This window comes from Geotrypetes seraphini, chromosome 8 (assembly GCF_902459505.1).
Source record: "Geotrypetes seraphini chromosome 8, aGeoSer1.1, whole genome shotgun sequence".
Lineage (NCBI taxonomy): Eukaryota > Metazoa > Chordata > Amphibia > Gymnophiona > Dermophiidae > Geotrypetes > Geotrypetes seraphini.
The window spans coordinates 124,487,638-124,506,539 of NC_047091.1; the positions used below are offsets into that span (position 1 = coordinate 124,487,638).

An 18,902-nucleotide genomic window follows, 5' to 3' on the forward strand; every position below is an offset into this window, starting at 1 on the left:
ATTCGAGTATCTCTATTGAAAGAGTGAACCAAAAAAAAGGGGGGGATAGCAGACATTCCTGCCACTTTTCTCCCCAGGGAGAAGATAGCAGAATAATTCACATTACCGCTTACACAAGCCCTAGGAGGTTGAAAAGTGTTCCTACCCATTTTTAGAAAGATTCTCCAACCCCCCCCCCTTTTTCTAAAGAATCAAATATAAAGTTCCAGTGGACCCTGTTGCATGATTTTTTTTACCTTAACAGTAAACTATGGCTGGATGTTATACTTCTTCAATGTTTTTTTTCATTGTTTTTGGGCACAATTTGAAAATGGTGGAAACATGGTAGCAGATAAAGGCCAGACGGCCCATCCTTAGCATCCACTATCTCCTCCTCTCCCTAAGAGATCCTATGTGCCTGTCCCACAATTTCTTGAATTCAGACACAGTCTCTGTCTCCACCACCTTTACTGGGAAATTATTCCACGCATCTACCACCCTTTCTGTAAAAAAATATTTCCTCAGATTACTCCGGAGCCTATCGCCTCTTAACTTCATCCAATGCCCTCTCATTCCAGAGCTTCCTTTCAAATGAAAGAGACTCGACTCGTGCGCATTTCGATCATATAGGTATTTGAACATCTCTATCATATCTCCCCTCTCCCGCCCTTCCTCCAAAGTATACAGATTGAGATCTTTAAGTCTGTCCCCATACGCCTTATGACGAAGACCACACACCATTTTAGTCATAGGGGAAAACACCCTCCAGGGATTCAAGACAAAGTTAGACAAGTTCCTGCTGAACCGGAACATACGCAGATAGGGCTAGTCTCAGGACGCTGGTCTCTGACCTAAGGGCTGCCGCGTGAGCGGACTGCTGGGCACGATGGACCACTGGTCTGACCCAGCAGCGGCAATTCTTATGTTCTTAATGTAACAAAATGCTTTATATTATTGAACATGTGCTATTAAGTGATGGGTCAATAGCGCGCGAGGACAAATGCGCGCCGACAACCCGTATTTTAAAGGGCTCTGACAGGGGTGGGGGTGGGGAACCCCCCCCCCCCCACTCTACTTAATAGGGATCGCGCTGCCTCACGCTGCCATGTTGGGGGAGTGTGGGGGGTGTAACCCCCCACATTATACTGAAAACTTAACTTTTTCCCTAAAAAACAGGGAAAAAGTTAAGTTTCCAGTATAATGAGGGAGGTTACAACCTCCAAACCCCCCCCCAACGCTAGCGCGATCTCTATTAAGTAAAGTGGGGGGGTTCCCCACCAACACCCCCCGTCAGAGTCCTTTAAAATATGGTTTTTCTTCGGCGCAATGAAGTCCTGCGCTCAGTTGTCCACGCTCGGTTGTCGGCACGCTTTTGTCCTCGCGCGCTTTAGACTATGAACCTTACTTTGTTTTGTGTATTTGTATTTGTCTGTCTTGTTAATGTAAACTTTAAAAGAATGTTTTTTATCTATAAAGCACTGCGCACACCTGTTAGTTGTATATAAAGGGAAAGAGGTTGGAACTTGACATACCACCTCTTTGCGGTTACAGTCAAAGTGGTTTACAAATTAGTGGTACTTGTTTGTACCTGGAGCAGTGGAGGGTTAAGTGACTCGCCCAGAATCACAAGGGAATTGAACCCATCTCCTCAGGTTACCAGGCCACTCCTCCACCTATAGTTGATTCTTTTTCTCTGTATCTATCATTTTGCACTTCTTCATATTAATTTCATCTTGCGATTATTCTCCTGCAATTCCTCACAATATTGAATACTTTTCTTATCGGTTTTGTCATTGCTCCCTTTTCCAGATCATTGCAGAAAATAACCAATCTCAGTTTTGGTTCAAATCCCTGTCCTCTTTCTATTGGCAGACTATGGCACCCTGTCCTTTTTCCAGTTGTCGCTTCAGTCCTCTCTGGATAACTTTCCTCTCTTGTTTGCAGTGAGCAGCGGTTCTGTAACTGTCAATGCAGACTCCTCAGTGCAGCTCCTGGCTGAAGAGGCCTTTACTCTGGATATGCTGGATAGCAATGTAAGTTTCATCTTTTTGGACAATGGGCTACAAATTAATTTTCCACAATCGGTTTGCTATGGGGCAATCACATTGCTCAGTTTCTTTCAAGATACAGACCAGAACATTGTTAAGGGCTACTTTCAGAAAGCTATACATCTCTCTATACAAGAAAAATAATGATGAAAATCCTCACACTATACAGAAACTGTATAACACAAAGTGAGGTAACGGCAACAAATTTTTTTCTTATTAAACTATCTTATTTAATATAAAAAATTTATATATCTAAAGAAGGAAAAAGACCTCAGACTCCCATTAAACTCTCTCTCTCTGTTGGCTATGCCAGCCTATTGAGTGGGATATTCTCAATCATCGGTCAGAAAAGACTGTATATTTATTATCATATGGATGTAGTTTATCAAAACGGCATAACTTATCTTTAAAGGGGATCAGGACTTTTTTCCTCCATTAAATATATACATTTTTATATTAAATATAATAGTTTAATAAGAAAACATTTTGTTGGTGTTACCTCACTTTTGTGTTATACATTCTCTTTGTTTGAGCCTTTGCCTTCCTCAGATATCCTGAACATTTTAATCATGACCACTGAAACCTAGCAATAGGTGACACAGACTCTGAAGGTAATGAGGAATGTTGGAAGATCCTTAAGAACTTTCCATACAGTATAACATTGGGCTGATGTCTTCATCGCTTTGTAAGCTATGAAAAAAGCGATTTTATCAAATCTCAATAAACTTGAAACTTGATATAAGAGCAAGGGATATAGTTGAATATGTGAAGGTGAAAGCTTGTGCTCTTTTTTGCTTATCTAACAGACTGCCAGAACAAACTTGGAAAAGGCTCAGTCAGATCTTTTGAGCGTATCATCAGATGAAGTCAGCAAAGCTGAGGCTCTGATCAGGGTGGAAGCCTGTGAAGCCATTGTGAAGTCACTAGAGGGACTCTAGGTGAGTTGGAGCATGGCACAAATTCTTTATTTCAAGAAGGAATATCAGGGCTTTCACAGCTTCCCATAAGAACCAGTTACTGCTGGTAAAGGCTCTTGTCTTTTGCCTCTTCTCTTTCATGTTGGGTTTTTTTTTTATCATGGTTCTGGCCACTTCCTGCCCCTTTGGCCATTAGCTGTCCCTCTTGCCTCCTTTACTTGTCATCATTTGCCCTGTTTGCCTATAGTGTGATCCACCCTACTGACCTCCTTGCCCACTCACTCGCATCTGCTGGCTGTCTCCTTTCCCTCAAACCTATGGTTATTGATAACCTTGAAGCCCTCCTTATCTCCTTGCACTTTGGATTATTGTTTACTCCCTGCCACCTTAATCTTTCAGTCTTGTGCATTCTCTACTTCCTATTTTCTCAGTTCTTCCAGTTCTTCTGCTCCTTGGCACTTCCTCTGTTTTTTGAACACATTTAGGAGGCAAATTTATAAGAACTCGCTTGGGTTAAGAAACTAAGAAGGCATTTATTTTATAAAGATAGGGTTACCATATTTATGAAGACAAAAAAGAGGACACATAACCCTGCCCTGCCCCTTCCCATCCCTCACAAACTGAGCCAAGCACACACACCATGTGTAGATCAGGTAACCACAGTGGTATACCTACTACTATTTATCACATATATAACACTGAAAGGCATACGCAGCAGTGTACATTTTGACATTTAATAGATGGTCCCTGCTCAGAAGAGCTCACAATCTAACTTGGGCAGACATGACATATAGGGTTAAGGAGGCAGAACCCAAGGTGAGAGGAGTTAGGAAAGCAGTCTCAAAGAGGTAGGCTTTAACTGGATCTTGAACACTGCCAGAGACGGAGCCCGCCATAGCGATTTGGGCAGCTTGTTCCAAGCATATGGCACAGCAAGGTAGAAGGGACAGAGTGGAGTTGGTGGAGAAAGAGAAGGGCACAGACAGGAGGGACTTACCAGCTGAGCAGAGCTCGTAGGGGGGAACATAGGGGGAGATAAGTGAAAAGAGTTAGTGAGGGGCAGCCAAGTGAGTGCATTTATAGGTCAGTAAGAGGAATTTGAATTGCATTTGGAAACGGATGGGAAGCCAATGAAGTGACTTTAAGAGAGGGGTAATGCGAGTATAGCTGCTCTCGCGGAATATGAGTCGTACAGTCGAATTTTGGATGGATTAGAGAGAAGCGAGATGTTTAAGCAGAAGGCCTGAGAGTAGCGAGTTGCAGTAGTCTAAGCATGAGGTGATGAGAGTGTGGATAAGGATTTTCGTAATATAGAGGAAGAAGCAGCAGATTTTAGTGATACGTTGTTTATCCCAGGACAAGTAGGCAGCATATTCTCACTTATGAGTGACGTCACCGATGGAGCCCTGGTACGAACCACTTTAAAAGTGCATCGCCACTTTAAGTCTTTAGAAAGTTTGCGATAGCCCAAACCGCACATGCACGAGTGCCTTCCCTCAGTCCTTCAGTTTTCTAGTTTCCAATGGAGTTAGTAAGACGTTCTTCAGCTTCGGTTGAAATTATTTTTTCTTCGCTTGCCTTCCCACTCTCGTAGTTTTGATTTTTTTATTTTTTTTTTTTTTGGTCATAATTTGTTTCTTAATGTTTTTCTTCACCCCCCCCCCCAAAAAAAAAAAAACAAACCAAAAAACCCACAGTTTGTTTTATTTTTTTCCTTTGCGGGCTCTGGCCCTCTTGGGCCTAATGGACCCTTCTAGCCATAAAGTTTGATTTGTCAACGGCTGTCTTCCTTTCCATGTCCTGCCCGTCGATGGGTTTCAAAAAATGTGCTCGCTGTGCTCGGGCCATTTCGTTAACTGACCCTCACCTTTGGTGCTTGCGGTGTCTGGGACCCGAGCACCATGCCTCATCGCCAGAGTGCAGAGCCGCACCAAAGGTACCGGCAAAAAAGCCAGCGGTACTGGTGCATTCCATTAAGCAGCAGATTAAAGAATTGCTGCATGAGGAGTTATGGGAGCAGTTACAACTTCTCCTTCCCATTATGGCAACGCCGACTCCTCCAGTTCCAGTCAGGTCTGAGCCCTCGACAACGGCACCGGATTTTCAAGAGTCTACATCAGTGCCGCCTCCTCTGGTTCAGCAACCTGTATCAGGGACGATCTGGCACCACTTTTCTTCTCAGACATCTCCCGAAACAGTGTCAGTCAGATCAGGCTCCTATCAGAGATGATTTACTGCAAAGCCTATGACCCCAGCTCCCTCTCAACCCAGGAGACAGCGGCTACAACAGCAGCAAGCACATCAACAACAAAAACAGCAGGCTGCCCCTCCAAAATCCACACAGCCTTTTTGACGTGTTTCTTCGGAGCATAGTCAGTATCACCATTTTTCATCCTTTGCCTCAGCCCATTGGAGGCCGTCTTCAGGTTTTCATAGGTCGTTGGGAACTGATAACAACAGACCTCTGGGTCCTCAACATCATTCGTCAGGGTTACTCTCAATTTTCAAACCCTTCCACCGGACCATCCTCCAAGTGAGTCTGTTTTGGACCCTCCCTTCTTCTCCAGGAGGTTCATTCCCTTCTTCTGCTGAATGCCATCAAGGAAGTTCCCCTCAGTCAGCAGAATCAGGGATTCTACTCACGTTACTTCTTAGTTCCCAAGAAGACCAGAGGAATGAGACCCATCCTGGATATCAGAGCTCTCAACAAATTTCTAGTCAAGGAGAAATTCAGGATGCTATCCCGTGCCTTGCTTTATCCTCTCCTCAATCAAAATGACTGGCTATGCTCCCTAGATCTCAAGGAAGCCTACACACACATTCCAATTCATCCGGCTTCCAGGAAGTACCTTCGCTTCCAAATCAATCGATGTCATTACCAGTACAAGGTACTTCCCTTCGGCCTGGCCTCTTCTTCCAGAGTCTTCACAAAGAGCCTGATTACAGTGGCCACATCTCTCCGATCACACGGCTTTCAAGTCTTTCCTTACCTGGACGACTGGTTGATCAAGGCTGTCTCCTCTCAGGAAGTGGTCCAAACAACATCTCAGAAAATTTATTTTCTTCAGGTTCTCAGATTCAAAATCAACTTCCCTAAATCACATCTCATTCCAACTCAACGTCTGCAGTTCATTGGGGCAGTTCTAGACACCACTCTCATGAGAGCATTTCTTCCTCCAGATCACCTTCAGGCTCTCATCCGTCTGTGTCAGCAACTGCTTCCTCTTCAATCCATCTCTGCCAGTCACATGATGGTTCTTATAAGAACATAAGAACATAAGAAATGCCTCTGCTGGGTCAGACCCGAGGTCCATCATGCCCAGCAGTCCGCTCACGCGGTGGCCCAACAGGTCCCGGACCTGTGTAGTAATCTTCTATCTATACCCCTCTATCCCCATTTCCAGTAGGAATTTATGCAATCCTTTCTTGAACCCCAGTACCGTACTCTGCCCTATTACGTCCTCTGGAAGCGCATTCCAGGTGTCCACCACACGTTGGGTAAAGAAGAACTTCCTAGCATTTGTTTTGAATCTGTCTCCTATCAGCTTTTCCGAATGCCCTCTTGTTCTTTTGTTATTAGAAAGTTTGAAGAATCTGTCCCTCTTTACTCTCTCTATGCCCTTCATGATCTTATAAGTCTCTATCATATCTCCTCTAAGTCTCCTCTTCTCCAGGGAAAAGAGACCCAGCTTCTCTAATCTCTCAGAATATGACAGGTTTTCCATACCTTTTATCAGACGTGTCGCTCTCCTCTGAACCCTCTCGACTAACGCCATATCCTTCTTAAGGTACGGCGACCAATATTGGACGCAGTACTCCAAATGCGGGCGCACCATCGCCCGATACAACGGCAGGATAACTTCTTTCGTTCTGGCTATAATACCCTTTTTGATTATACCAAGCATTCTATTCGCTCTCTTAGCGGCCGCTGCACACTGTGCCGACGGCTTCATTGTCATGTCCACCATTACCCCCAAGTCCCTTTCCTGGGTACTCTTATTCAATAACATCCCTCCCATTGTATAGTTGTACCTCGAGTTTCTGCTCCCCACATGTAATACTTTACATTTCTCAATGTTGAACTTCATCTGCCATTTCGCCGCCCATTCTTCTAGTTTGTTCAAGTCCCTTTGCAATTCTTCGCAGTCCTCTGTAGTCTGAGCTCCATTAAATAGTTTGGTGTCGTCCGCAAATTTTATTATCTCGCACTTCGTCCCTGTTTCTAGATCATTTATGAAGATATTAAATAGCAGTGGCCCGAGCACCGAGCCCTGCGGGACACCACTCGTGACCCTCCTCCAGTCGGAGTAGTGACCCTTCACTCCTACCCTTTGTTTTCTACCCTCCAACCAGTTTCTGATCCATCTATGTACGTCTCCTTCCACCCCATGGTTCTTCAATTTCCGGAGTAGACGTTCATGGGGCACCTTGTCAAAGGCTTTTTGGAAATCTAGATATATGATGTCTATGGGGTCTCCTTTGTCCATCCGTTTGTTGATTCCTTCGAAGAAGTGCAATAAGTTTGTTAGGCATGATCTTCCCTTGCAGAAACCATGCTGGCTGGTTATCAGTAGTTCATGTTTTTCAAAATGTTGATCAATGTTTTCTTTTATCAGTGCTTCTGCCATTTTCCCTGGAACCGAAGTCAGGCTCACCGGCCTGTAGTTTCCCGGGTCACCTCTTGATCCCTTTTTAAAGATGGGCGTAACGTTGGCTATCTTCCAATCTTCCGGGATCTCGCCTGTTTTCAGGGATAAGTTGCAAATTTGCTGCAGTAGTTCTGCTATCTCCTCCTTTAATTCCTTCAGTACCCTAGGATGTATGCCATCCGGACCCGGGGATTTGTCAGTTTTTAGTTTTTCTATCTGCCTTCGAACGTCCTCAAGGCTCACTTCTATGGATGTTAATTTTTCTGCTTGACTTCCGTTGAAGAATTGCTCAGGATCCGGTATGTTGGACGTGTTTTCGTTTGTAAATACAGACGAGAAGAACATGTTAAGCCTTTCTGCCACTACCTTCTCCTCCTTCACCACTCCCTTCCTGTCTCCGTCGTCCAGCGGTCCCACTTCCTCTCTAGCCGGCTGCTTCCCTTTAACATATCTGAAGAATGGTTTGAAATTTCTTGCTTCCCTGGCTAGCCTCTCTTCATACTCTCTTTTGGCTTTCCGAACCTCACGGTGACATTCTTTTTGATGCTTCTTGTGCTCTTTCCAGTTCCCATCAGTTTTGTCCTTTTTCCATTTCTTGAATGAATTTTTCTTATTGCCTATCGCTTCCTTCACTGTTTTGGTTATCCACGCCGGGTCTTTTGTTCGATTCATTTTGCACCCCTTCCTGAATCTGGGGATATACAGATTTTGCACCTCGCTCACCATGTCCCTGAAGAAGGACCAGGCATGATTTACCGTTAGCCATGTTTTGGAAGTGTTCCTAAGTTTCTTCCTTACCAATTCCCTCATTGCTTCGTAGTTTCCCTTCCTGAAGTTAAAGGCCTCATGGCTCCACTGTCCATGTAACACCATTGGCAAGGCTACATCTTCGCACTCCTCAGTGGACCCTTGCTTCTCAGTGGTCTCAAGCAACCGATCGTCTTTCACAACATATATCTGTGATGTGATATCTCTTCTGCAGTCGCTTCAGTGGTGGATGACTTCCTCCAATCTCTCCAGAAGTCTCCTTTTTTACTTGCCCCCTCCTCACAAGGTCATCACGACAGATGCATCCCCTTATGCTTGGGGGACTCATATGGACGATCTTCAGACTCAGGGTCTTTGGACCTCCAGGGAATGGAAATTTCACATCAATTTACTGGAACTCAGCAATGTTTATGCCCTCAAGACTTTTCATCATCTTCTCTGCCCTCAAGTCCTTCTCCTTCACACAGACAATCAAGTAGCAATGTACTACATAAAAAAGCAAGGAGGCTCGGGCTCTTTCCTGTTGTGTCAAGAGGCTATTCTTGAAGGCTGTCTACATTCAGGGGGAGAAGAATTCCCTAGTAGACAACCTAAGAAGAATCCTTCAGCCTCACGAACGGACTCTGAACTCTGCAACTCTCCAGTCCATTTTTGCTCAATGGGGCACTTCACAGGTAGACTTGTTTGCAGCTCCTCACAATCACCAGTTGCCCCAGTTTTGCTCCAGGCTTTACTCTCCTCTCTGTCTAGAAACAGATTCCTTTTTCCTGGATTGGACAGGCCTGTTTCTATAAGCATTCCTTCCAGTTCCTCTCATGTTAACGACTCTGTTCAAACTCAAACAAGAGGCAGCCACCATGATTCTCATAGCTCCACGGTGGCCCAGGCAACATTCTCTCTTCTACTTCAGCTCAATTCCAGGGAGCCCATACCTCTTCCAGTATTTCCTACTCTGCTCACTCAGCATCAGGAATCATGTCTACATCCCAACTTGCAATCACTACACCTGACAGCTTGGTTTCTCTCGGGCTGAAACCTTCTCACTTACATCTTTCTCAGCCTGTTCGTCAAATTCTTGATGCATCCAGGAAACCAGCCACTCAGCAATGTTATCAACAAAAGTGGACTCGGTTCTCTTCCTGGTGTCTTCTTCATCATCATAATCCATCTTTATTATCAGTGGATTTGGTGTTGGATTATCTGCTTCATCTGTCTGATTCTGGCCTCAAATCTACATCTGTCAGAGTCCATATCAGCACTATTACAGCTTTTCACACGCCAGTCGAGGGTAAACCTCTTATTGCTCATCCTTTAGTCTCCAGATTCATGAAAGGACTTTTCAATGTCAAACCACCTATCAAACCTCTTCCTGTCGTCTGGGACCTTAATGTGTTACTTTCCAGTATTCGAACCAATGGCAACAGCTCATCTTAAGTTTCTCACCTGGAAAATTGTCTTCCTTGTTGCTCTCACCTCTGCCAGGAGGGTCAGTGAGTTCCAAGCATTAGTAGCAGATCCACCCTTCACAGTTTTTCATCATGACAAGGTAGTTCTATGTTCACATCCAAAGTTTCTTCCGAAGGTTGTCACTGAATTTCATCTCAATCAATCCATTGTTCTACCAGGTTTTTTTTCCTAAGCCTCATTCTCATGCTGGAGAAACCGCCTTGCATACTTTGAACTGTAAACGGGCTTTGGCCTATTACATTGATCGAACAAAGCCACATCGAACATCTCCCCAACTTTTCGTCTCTTTTGATCCAAACAAGTTGGGGCATCCTGTTTCCAAGAGAACGATTTCCAACTGGCTGGCGGCCTGCATCTCGTTCTGTTAGGCTCAGACTGGACTGGCACTGGAGAGTTGTGTCACAGCCCACAAAATTAGAGCTATGGCAGCTTCCGTTGCTTTCCTCAGATCTACTCCCATTGAGGAAATCTGTAAAGCTGCCACCTGGTCCTCAGTTCATTTCTCAGTACTGTCTGGAGACCTTCTCTAGACGGGATGGGCACTTTGGCCTATCTGTGTTACAAAATTTATTTTCCTAAAGGCCAGCACTCCCACCATCCCATTTCTGTTAGCTTGGAGGTCACCCATACGTGAGAATATGCTGCCTGCTTGTCCTGGGATAAAGCACAGTTACTTACCGTAACAGGTGTTATCCAAGGACAGCAGGCAGATATTCTCACAAACCACCCTCCTCTCTGGGTTGGCTTCTTAGCTGGCTTATCTTAACTGAGGGATCGCGTGCCCTATGTCAGGCGGGAAGGCATGCGTGGTTCGTGCTATCGTGAACTTTCTAAAGACTTAAAGTGGCGATGCACTTTTGAAGTGGTCCATACCGGGACTCCGTTGGTGACATCACCCATATTGAGGATAACACCTGTTACGGTAAGTAACTGTGCTATCTGGGTGGTGAAGGAGAGATGACCCCGAGATTGCAAGCAGACAAGACAGGGAGGATGAGAGTGTTGTCCATAGATACAGCAGGGAGGTGGGTTTAGGCAGGAAGATTTGTAAAAGATCTCATTTTTGGGAAACAAAAATATGATCATGTTTCCCCTTTGTTGATAAAGCTTCACTGGCTCCCAGTTCACTTTAGGATCCAGTTTAAATGCGCATGCATAATCTTCAAGCTTCTCTATGGAATATTTGATCCTTTTGTCCCCTTATGTTGAAATACCCTTATACTTTGCCATTTGAGAAACACACAAAGATATAAGTTAGCCTTCTCTTCCTTTATTAAATCTGCTGGGAATTAAATCTGCTGGGAAGCTCAGTCGATCTTTTGTTTTCAAGTTTGTAGAGATCTGGAATGAACTTCCTGACTCCCATTAGGCTTTTAGGCCAGCTGCAATTATTTCGTAAATTCCTGAAAACTTTATTGTTCTCGCAATTTTTAAATGGTTTAATTACAGCCTCAACGAAATGATAATATTATAGTTATTTTTCTTATGCTTTTCTTATGTACTTTAGTTTTTAATTAGTTCTTTCTTCTCCCTTCTCCTATGTTTTCTGCTATGTACTCTAGTCTTAATTATATGTGAACCGAATTGAACTCCACTGGGAGATGACCTAAGAACATAAGAACATAAGCAATGCCTCTGCTGGGTCAGACCCGAGGTCCATCGCGCCCAGCAGTCCGCTCACGCGGCGGCCCAACAGGTCCAGGACCTGTGCAGCAATCCTCTATCTATACCCCTCTATCCCCTTTTTCAACAGAAAATTGTCCAATCCTTTCTTAAACCCCATTACCGTACTCTGCCCTATTACGTCCTCTGGAAGCGCATTCCAGGTATCCACCACCCGTTGAGTAAAGAAAAACTTCCTAGCATTTGTTTTGAATCTATCCCCTACCAATTTTTCCGAATGCCCTCTTGTTCTTTTATGTTTTGAAATTTTGAAGAATCTATCTCTCTCTACTTTCTCTATGCCCTTCATGATCTTGTAGGTTTCTATCATGTCTCCTCTGAGTCTCCGCTTTTCCAAGGAGAAGAGCTCTAGCCTCTCCAGTCTTTCAGTGTATGAAAGGTTTTCCATGCCCTTAATCATTCGTGTCGCTCTCCTCTGGACCCTCTCAAGTATTGCCATATCCTTCTTGAGGTACGGTGACCAATACTGAACACAGTACTCCAGGTGCGGGCGCACCATTGCCCGATACAACGGCAGGATGACTTCTTTTGTTCTGGTCATAATACCATTTTTAATAATACCCAACATTCTGTTTGCCTTCTTCGCGGCTGCTGCGCATTGCGCCGTTGACTTCATTGTTGTATCCACCAGTACACCCAAATCTCTTTCAAGGTTACTTCCCTCTAATACTAATCCCCCCATTTGGTAGCTGAACATCGGGTTTTTTCTCCCTATATGCATGACCTTGCATTTCCCTACATTGAATTTCATCTGCCATTTATTCGCCCACTCCTCCAGTTTGTTTAGGTCCCTTTGTAGATCCTCACACTCTTCTATAGTTCTAACCCTTCTACAGAGTTTAGTGTCGTCCGCAAATTTTATAACTTCACATTTCGTCCCCGTTTCCAGGTCATTTATAAATATATTGAACAGCAGCGGTCCAAGTACAGACCCCTGCGGAACTCCGCTCGTGACTTTCCTCCAGCCCGAGTAGTGACCCTTCACTCCAACCCTCTGTCTCCTGCCTGCCAACCAATGTTTGATCCATCTGTATACGTCCCCTTCCACCCCGTGGTTCCACAGCTTCCTAAGCAGCCGCTCATGGGGTACCTTGTCAAAGGCCTTTTGGAAGTCAAGGTAAATGATGTCTAAAGGTTCCCCTTTGTCCAACTGGCTGTTTACCCCCTCAAAGAAGTGCAGTAAGTTTGTTTGGCACGATCTTCCCTTGCAGAAGCCATGTTGGCTCGCTTTCATCAGCCCATTTTTTTCGATGTGCTCACCGATGCTGTCCTTTATCAGTGCTTCTACCATCTTGCCTGGAACCGATGTCAAACTTACCGGCCTATAGTTTCCCGGGTCTCCTCTTGACCCCTTTTTAAAGATAGGTGTAACATTTGCTATCTTCCAGTCCTCCGGAATCTCTCCAGTTTTCAAGGATAGGTTGCAAACTCTTTGGAGTATTCCCGCTATCTCGTTTCTTAGTTCTTTTAGTACCCTAGGGTGGATTCCGTCCGGGCCTGGTGATTTGTCGCTTTTCAATCTATCTATCTGTTGGAGGACATCCTCATGGCTCACCTCTATTGCTGACAGTTTTTCTTCTTGGTCACCATGGAAGATCACGTCGGGTTCCGGTACACTGGATGTGTCCTCGCTTGTGAAGACTGACGAGAAGAACTTGTTTAACCTGTCGGCTACCTCTTTTTGCTCCTTTATCACTCCCTTTTTGTCTCCATCATCCAACGGTCCTACTTCCTCCCTCGCTGGTTTCTTCCCCTTAACATATCTGAAGAATGATTTGAAGTTTTTTGCTTCCCTGGCCAGTTTCTCTTCGTATTCTCTTTTCGCTCTCCTAACCACTTGATGACATTCTCTTTGGCGTTTCCTGTGTTCATTCCAGTTTTCCCCAGTTTGGTCCTTTTTCCATTTCCGGAATGATTTTTTCTTGTCTCCTATCGCTTTCTTCACCTCGTCGTTTATCCATGCGGGGTTTTTTGTTCGGTTTTTTTTGCACCCTTTTCTAAATCTGGGGATGTACATATGTTGTGCTTCTTGCACTGTGCCTTTGAATAGAGACCAGGCTTGCTCTACCGTTTCTGTTTTCCTTGAGCTGTTTCTAAGTTTTTTTTTAACCATTGCTCTCATAGCATCATAGTTCCCTTTCTTGAAGTTGAACGTTGTCACTGTGGTTCTCTTCCCTTTTGCTGTACTTACTCCTAATTTGTACTGGATCATGTTGTGATCGCTGTTTCCTAGTGGTCCTACTACTTCCACTTCTTTTGCAGGTCCCCCTATTCCGTTGAGGATTAGGTCAAGAGTGGCATATCCTCTTGTTGGTTCCTTGACAAGCTGATCCATAAAGCAGTCCCTCACAGCCTCTAGGAATTCTGTTTCCCTCGCACAGTTTGAGTTTCCAATATTCCAGTTAATCCCGGGGTAGTTAAAATCTCCCATTACTGTCACATTCCTGTTGTTGCCTTCCCGCCTCAGTTCTGCTGCCAGATCTTTGTCGTTTGCTTCCGTTTGTCCCGGTGGACGATAGTATAGACCCAATCTTATGTCAAGGCCACTTTTTCCTGGTAATTTGACCCATAATGACTCCAGTCCTTCCGCCTTTGGTTCTATATCCACTCCGGACGAGGGAATGGTGTCTTTTATGTATAGTGCTATTCCTCCACCCTTCTTGTGGGTCCTGTCTCTTCTATAGAGTTTGTACCCTGGCAGCACTACGTCCCACTGGTTATCCTCATTCCACCATGTTTCCGTGATTCCAATGATGTCTAGGTTTTCTTTTTTGGCTATGGCTTCTAATTCTCCCATTTTGGTCTTTAGGCTCCTTGCATTAGCGTACAAGCAATTTAAGTCCTGGTCTTTTCTTTTCTCTGCTGGTTTTACATGTGTTTTGTTTCTCTTACCTTCCCCTAGTTGGGCTGCCAGTCCCTCATTTCTGTTCCTTTCTTCCTCATTTTTTGGTGTATCTTTTCTGTTCTTTTCTTCCTCATGTTTTGGTGTATCTTTTTCGTCTGCAACCTGATTTCCTGATCTCTCCTGTTCCTCTAAGTTTATCTGTTTGCCCTTTTTGTTGGTCAACAGCTTCTGTTGTTCGTCTCTTGCCTGTTCCCAGCATTTTTCCCGCTCAGTATCTTCTTTGGATACTCTTGTCCGAACCGTCGACGTCAGGTCGATTATCGGCTTTCCCCTTCTTCTCAGTTTAAAGCCTGCTCAATTCCTCTCTTGACGTTGTTTGCTAGCAGTCTCGTTCCTGCCTTGCTCAGGTGTAGTCCGTCCCTCCTGAAGAGCTTGTTCTTCCCCCAAAAAGTTGTCCAGTTTCTTACAAAAAGGAATCCTTCTTCTTCGCACCATCTCCTCAACCAAGCGTTTATTGCTTGTAGCTCGGTCTGCCTCTTCACGTCTGCCCTCGGTACTGGCAGAATCTCTGAGAATGCTATCTTCTGTGTCCTCAGCTTCAGTTTCCTTCCTAGGATCTTGAACTGTTCAATTAGGGTAGTCCTGCTGTAATTTCTCCTGTTGACATCGTTTGTTCCCACGTGGATTATCACTGCTGTCTCTTCTGTTTCCGCGCCATCCAGGATCCTCTCGATTCTATCGGAGATGTCCTTCGTTCTTGCTCCTGGGAGACAGGTCACTAGCCGATCCTCTCTCCCTCCTGCTACGTGACTGTCCACTTCTCTCAGGATTGAGTCTCCCACGACGACTGCAGATTTCTCCTTCTTCAGCTTCCTCACTGGTCTCACCTGGTATATAAACCGAAGATTAAATTAGAAGATGAACAGCTTGGTTTTAGCCATATTCAGTTTTAGATGGAGGTGAGACATCCAGGAGGTAATGTCAGACAGGCAGGCTGAGACTCTGGTCTGGGTTTCAGTAGAGATATCTGGTGTGAAGAGATAGATCTGGGAGTTGTCAGTATAGAGGTGATAATGGAAGCCATGGAAGGAGATCAGCGTTCCAAGTGAGCAAATGTAGATTGAGAAAAGGAGTGGTCCCAAGACAGAGCCTTGAGATACACCAATCAATAGTGGGAAGGCTGTGGAGGAGGAACCACTTTTGCATACACCAAAGATGTGATGGGAGAGATAGGAAGAAAACCAGGAGAGAACAGAACCCTGGAAACCCAGCGAGGACAGCATATCAAGTACTAGGTAGTGATCAACAATATCAAAGGCAGCAGATAGATGAGAAAGATGATAGAGTAGAGACCTTTTGGATCTGGTGAGGAACAGGTCATTGGAAACTTTGGTAAGGGCAGTTTCTGTGGAGTGCAGCGGGCGAAAGCCTGACTGAAGTGGATCTAGAATAACTTGGGAGGAGAGGAAGTTCAGGCAACAGTGGTAAACAGCATGTTCAAGTAACTTGGATAAGAAGGAGAGGAGGGAGATGGGGTGATAATTAGAGGATGAAATAGAGCTGTAAAAATAATCTTTATAAATATTCTTGGGTATGATTTTTTTTGGTTTTTATTATTTAATTAATTACTATTATTAAAGGAGTGGCTTACCTCAGGAGATAGAGCCATACACCCTATTTAGGGCTTATTTGATGCAAAAACTTTTGTCTGCTCCCAATTACATCTGCTCCTGCTGACATCATAGGCATCCAAACCCCCCCCCCCTAGCTACACTGTTCTAATTTATTTAAATACTTTTCCTTTATTAAACTAGTTTACAAAAAAGCGTTTTTTTTTTTAAAAGGCAGACAGGGATATTGCCCCGTGCTGTCTGTAAATCACTATACTGACACATCCTTCAATTAAAATCTTCAACACAATACAGATATTTCAAACTTGAGATCGGCAGACAGTGCAAATGCAAGATTACTTGTAATGTTAGTTTGATAAAGCGGTACTTATCTTGCTGGCTTATTTCTTCAGCACTTCACAGCTGATTACTGCTGGATAAGGAACCATTGCTCATATTCAAAAGCTTGCTAGCTGGCATCTGATTCCTCTTCCCTTTCTGTATCCACTCTCGCTATGATTTGGAATCTCTCTCCTCTGCTTCCCTTCCCTCCTGTAGTCTGGCATCTCTCTCTCCTCTCCCTTCCTTTCCTCCCTGGACTTCTTTCTTTCCTTCCTCTATCCCTCCCAATTTGGCTTCCTTCTTTACCCCTCTCTCCCCAATTGGGTGTAACATTGCTCCCCCGATTCCCCTCTCTCCCCCCTTGGGATGGGTACCTCTCCTCTCTTTTCTCTTCCAGGGCAGGCCACCACTTCCAATCATTGGGCTGCCAGCAGCATTAGCTGAACACACTGCCTTCAGTGGCCCTGGAAGCTTTCCCTCAGTGTCAACTTACTGTCCCCGCAGAGACAAAGCTTCCAGGCCGTCGAAGGCAGCATGTTCAGCTGACTGATGTTGCTAGTGGCCCAAAGACTGCAGGCTTGTCTTCAGGGTGTGGACACCCAGACAAAATGAGAAATGGGCAAAAGCCTCCTGGACACCTGCCATAGCCCTCAAAAAGAGGTCATGTCTGGAGAAACCCGGACACCTGGTAACACTATATAAAAATACATGAGTGACTGTGTTCTTATAAAGACTAGGGGTAAATTTGCAGAAATTGCATCTAGATTGATGCCACAGATTTTGTACCAGCTGGGGAAGGTGTACAATCTGCAGCTGCACAAATTTATATAAAAATGCAGACTCTTCAGTACAAGAAGAGCAGCCTAAAAGATCAATAGGCTTTGAATCAGGAATGCAGCTTCTAATCCTGCTTGTCCCATTGATGCTTCTTGTAACTGGGAAACTTGCTTCATTCTCTACTATGCCAGGTACAGTTTAGATCATAAACCCTCTTGAGTAGGAAAATAACTTGTATGTATACCTGAACTGTATAATAATATCAGGAGCTCAGATTTGTAAAAGATCAAAGCTGAATACCAGCAAAGGTCCTGTGCTAGATATGGGTATACTTCTGCCATATAAGGCTCTGCTATAGCAGTCTGCTACCACTGGGTGGCATGTGACATCTATTCTCTTTTTATAGTTGACACCAAGGATTACATCTCTTATACCAAGTAAAATGTAATTTAGCCCCTAAGCCACAAACTTTTGCATTTTCACTAGTGTTAACGAGACGAGTGAAATATCAGTGATCAGGACATTCCAGAACAAGACAGAAGTCTTGTTCAAGGATGGTAGATCCAGAGCTAATATGAGAAAATGGATAATAGACACACAGGAGAGTCTCGGGACAAAAACAGTAATAATGTTCAAAAAGGTGTTGTAGAAGCACAGAGATGGTAATGTGAGGGCAGACTTGTGGCATTGCACTAGACAGGCAGTAAGCAGATTAGATAGGCTTTGAGATTTTCCTCTTCTACCCCATCCTCTTTCTAGGTCACTCTCATTGAGGACAACTTGCTTGGTGCATTTCTGTGCTCAGTATATCATGACAGTGTACTGCTTATGATCAGTATAACCCAAATCTCGTAGCACTGAAATAAGCTATGTCTTTGCTCTTTCAGACTTGCTTGAGTCAGTCATTTCTTGTGAGAGTTGACTGTAGGCTGAATCAAAGGTCCAATGACTATGGATGTGACTGGTTTAGGCTGGCATGTGATGGTGTGCTGGATTACCCCTTGTGTGCGTCTAAAGTGAAACATGGATCCATGCTTGGATCAGAAAAAATTCCCTTAGAAATGTGAATATCAGTGGGAGAACATGTTTATATTATATGGGAATTTGATTGTCCAAAGAAGTTGGCGGCTAGGAAAGATCTGCTTGAGGATTAGGGCTAAAATAACACAACATATATATATATATATATTTTTCCTGTGTGATTTCTTTTACAGGACTTCCAAGCTCTTAATGGTCACCTTCACTTCCCCCTCTGTACAGATTTAAGGGACAAAATTATGGTATTGGACAACTTTCAACAAATAAAAGGAACACACATTTGATTTCCAGTGTCTTCTTTTGTGTTAAGGTCTTGGCACTGTTAGGCTTCTGGTCAACAGCAGAAGTCCTAAGTCATCTACTCTTTGTAGATTCTTGCAGTGTTGTTTCATGCTTGGAGCACTTCAGCAAAAAAGTGTTATAAATATTGAAAGATTTAGCAGTTTAATCCTGAGGGGAATGTGAATGAGTTGAGGCTTCCTTGCACTAATTTCTTCTCTTCAGTTTAGTAGCGAACCTTGAAGGCTAGGGGTTCTTAACCTAGTCCCCAGGACACACCCAGCCAGTCAGGTTTTCAGGATACCCACAGTGAATATGCATGTGATACATTTGCATATACTGGAGATGGTGCATGTAAATTGATCTCATGCATATTCATTGGTAGGTATCTTGAAAACCTGACTGGGTTGAAATGCTGCTCCTGAATTCTATGCCTGAAAAATGAGCTACCTGTTTCCTTGGCCAGGTATGAAGAAAGTTACATTCACAAACCTAAAAAT

The 18,902-nt window shown here is 44.1% G+C and overlaps 1 protein-coding gene across 1 annotated transcript in view; it reads left to right on the plus strand.

The window, feature by feature from the left end:
* Window positions 1–18,407, plus strand: part of ATP5F1D (ATP synthase F1 subunit delta) — a 36,494-nt gene extending 18,087 nt beyond the window's left edge. Inside the window, exons 3-5 of the mRNA XM_033953740.1 lie at window positions 1,924–2,012; window positions 2,834–2,965; window positions 18,300–18,407. Coding sequence (XP_033809631.1) covers window positions 1,924–2,012; window positions 2,834–2,965 — 221 coding nt within the window. The 3' untranslated portion in view covers window positions 18,300–18,407. The remainder of the gene's footprint in view (window positions 1–1,923; window positions 2,013–2,833; window positions 2,966–18,299) is intronic.
* Window positions 18,408–18,902: the final 495 nt, after the last annotated feature.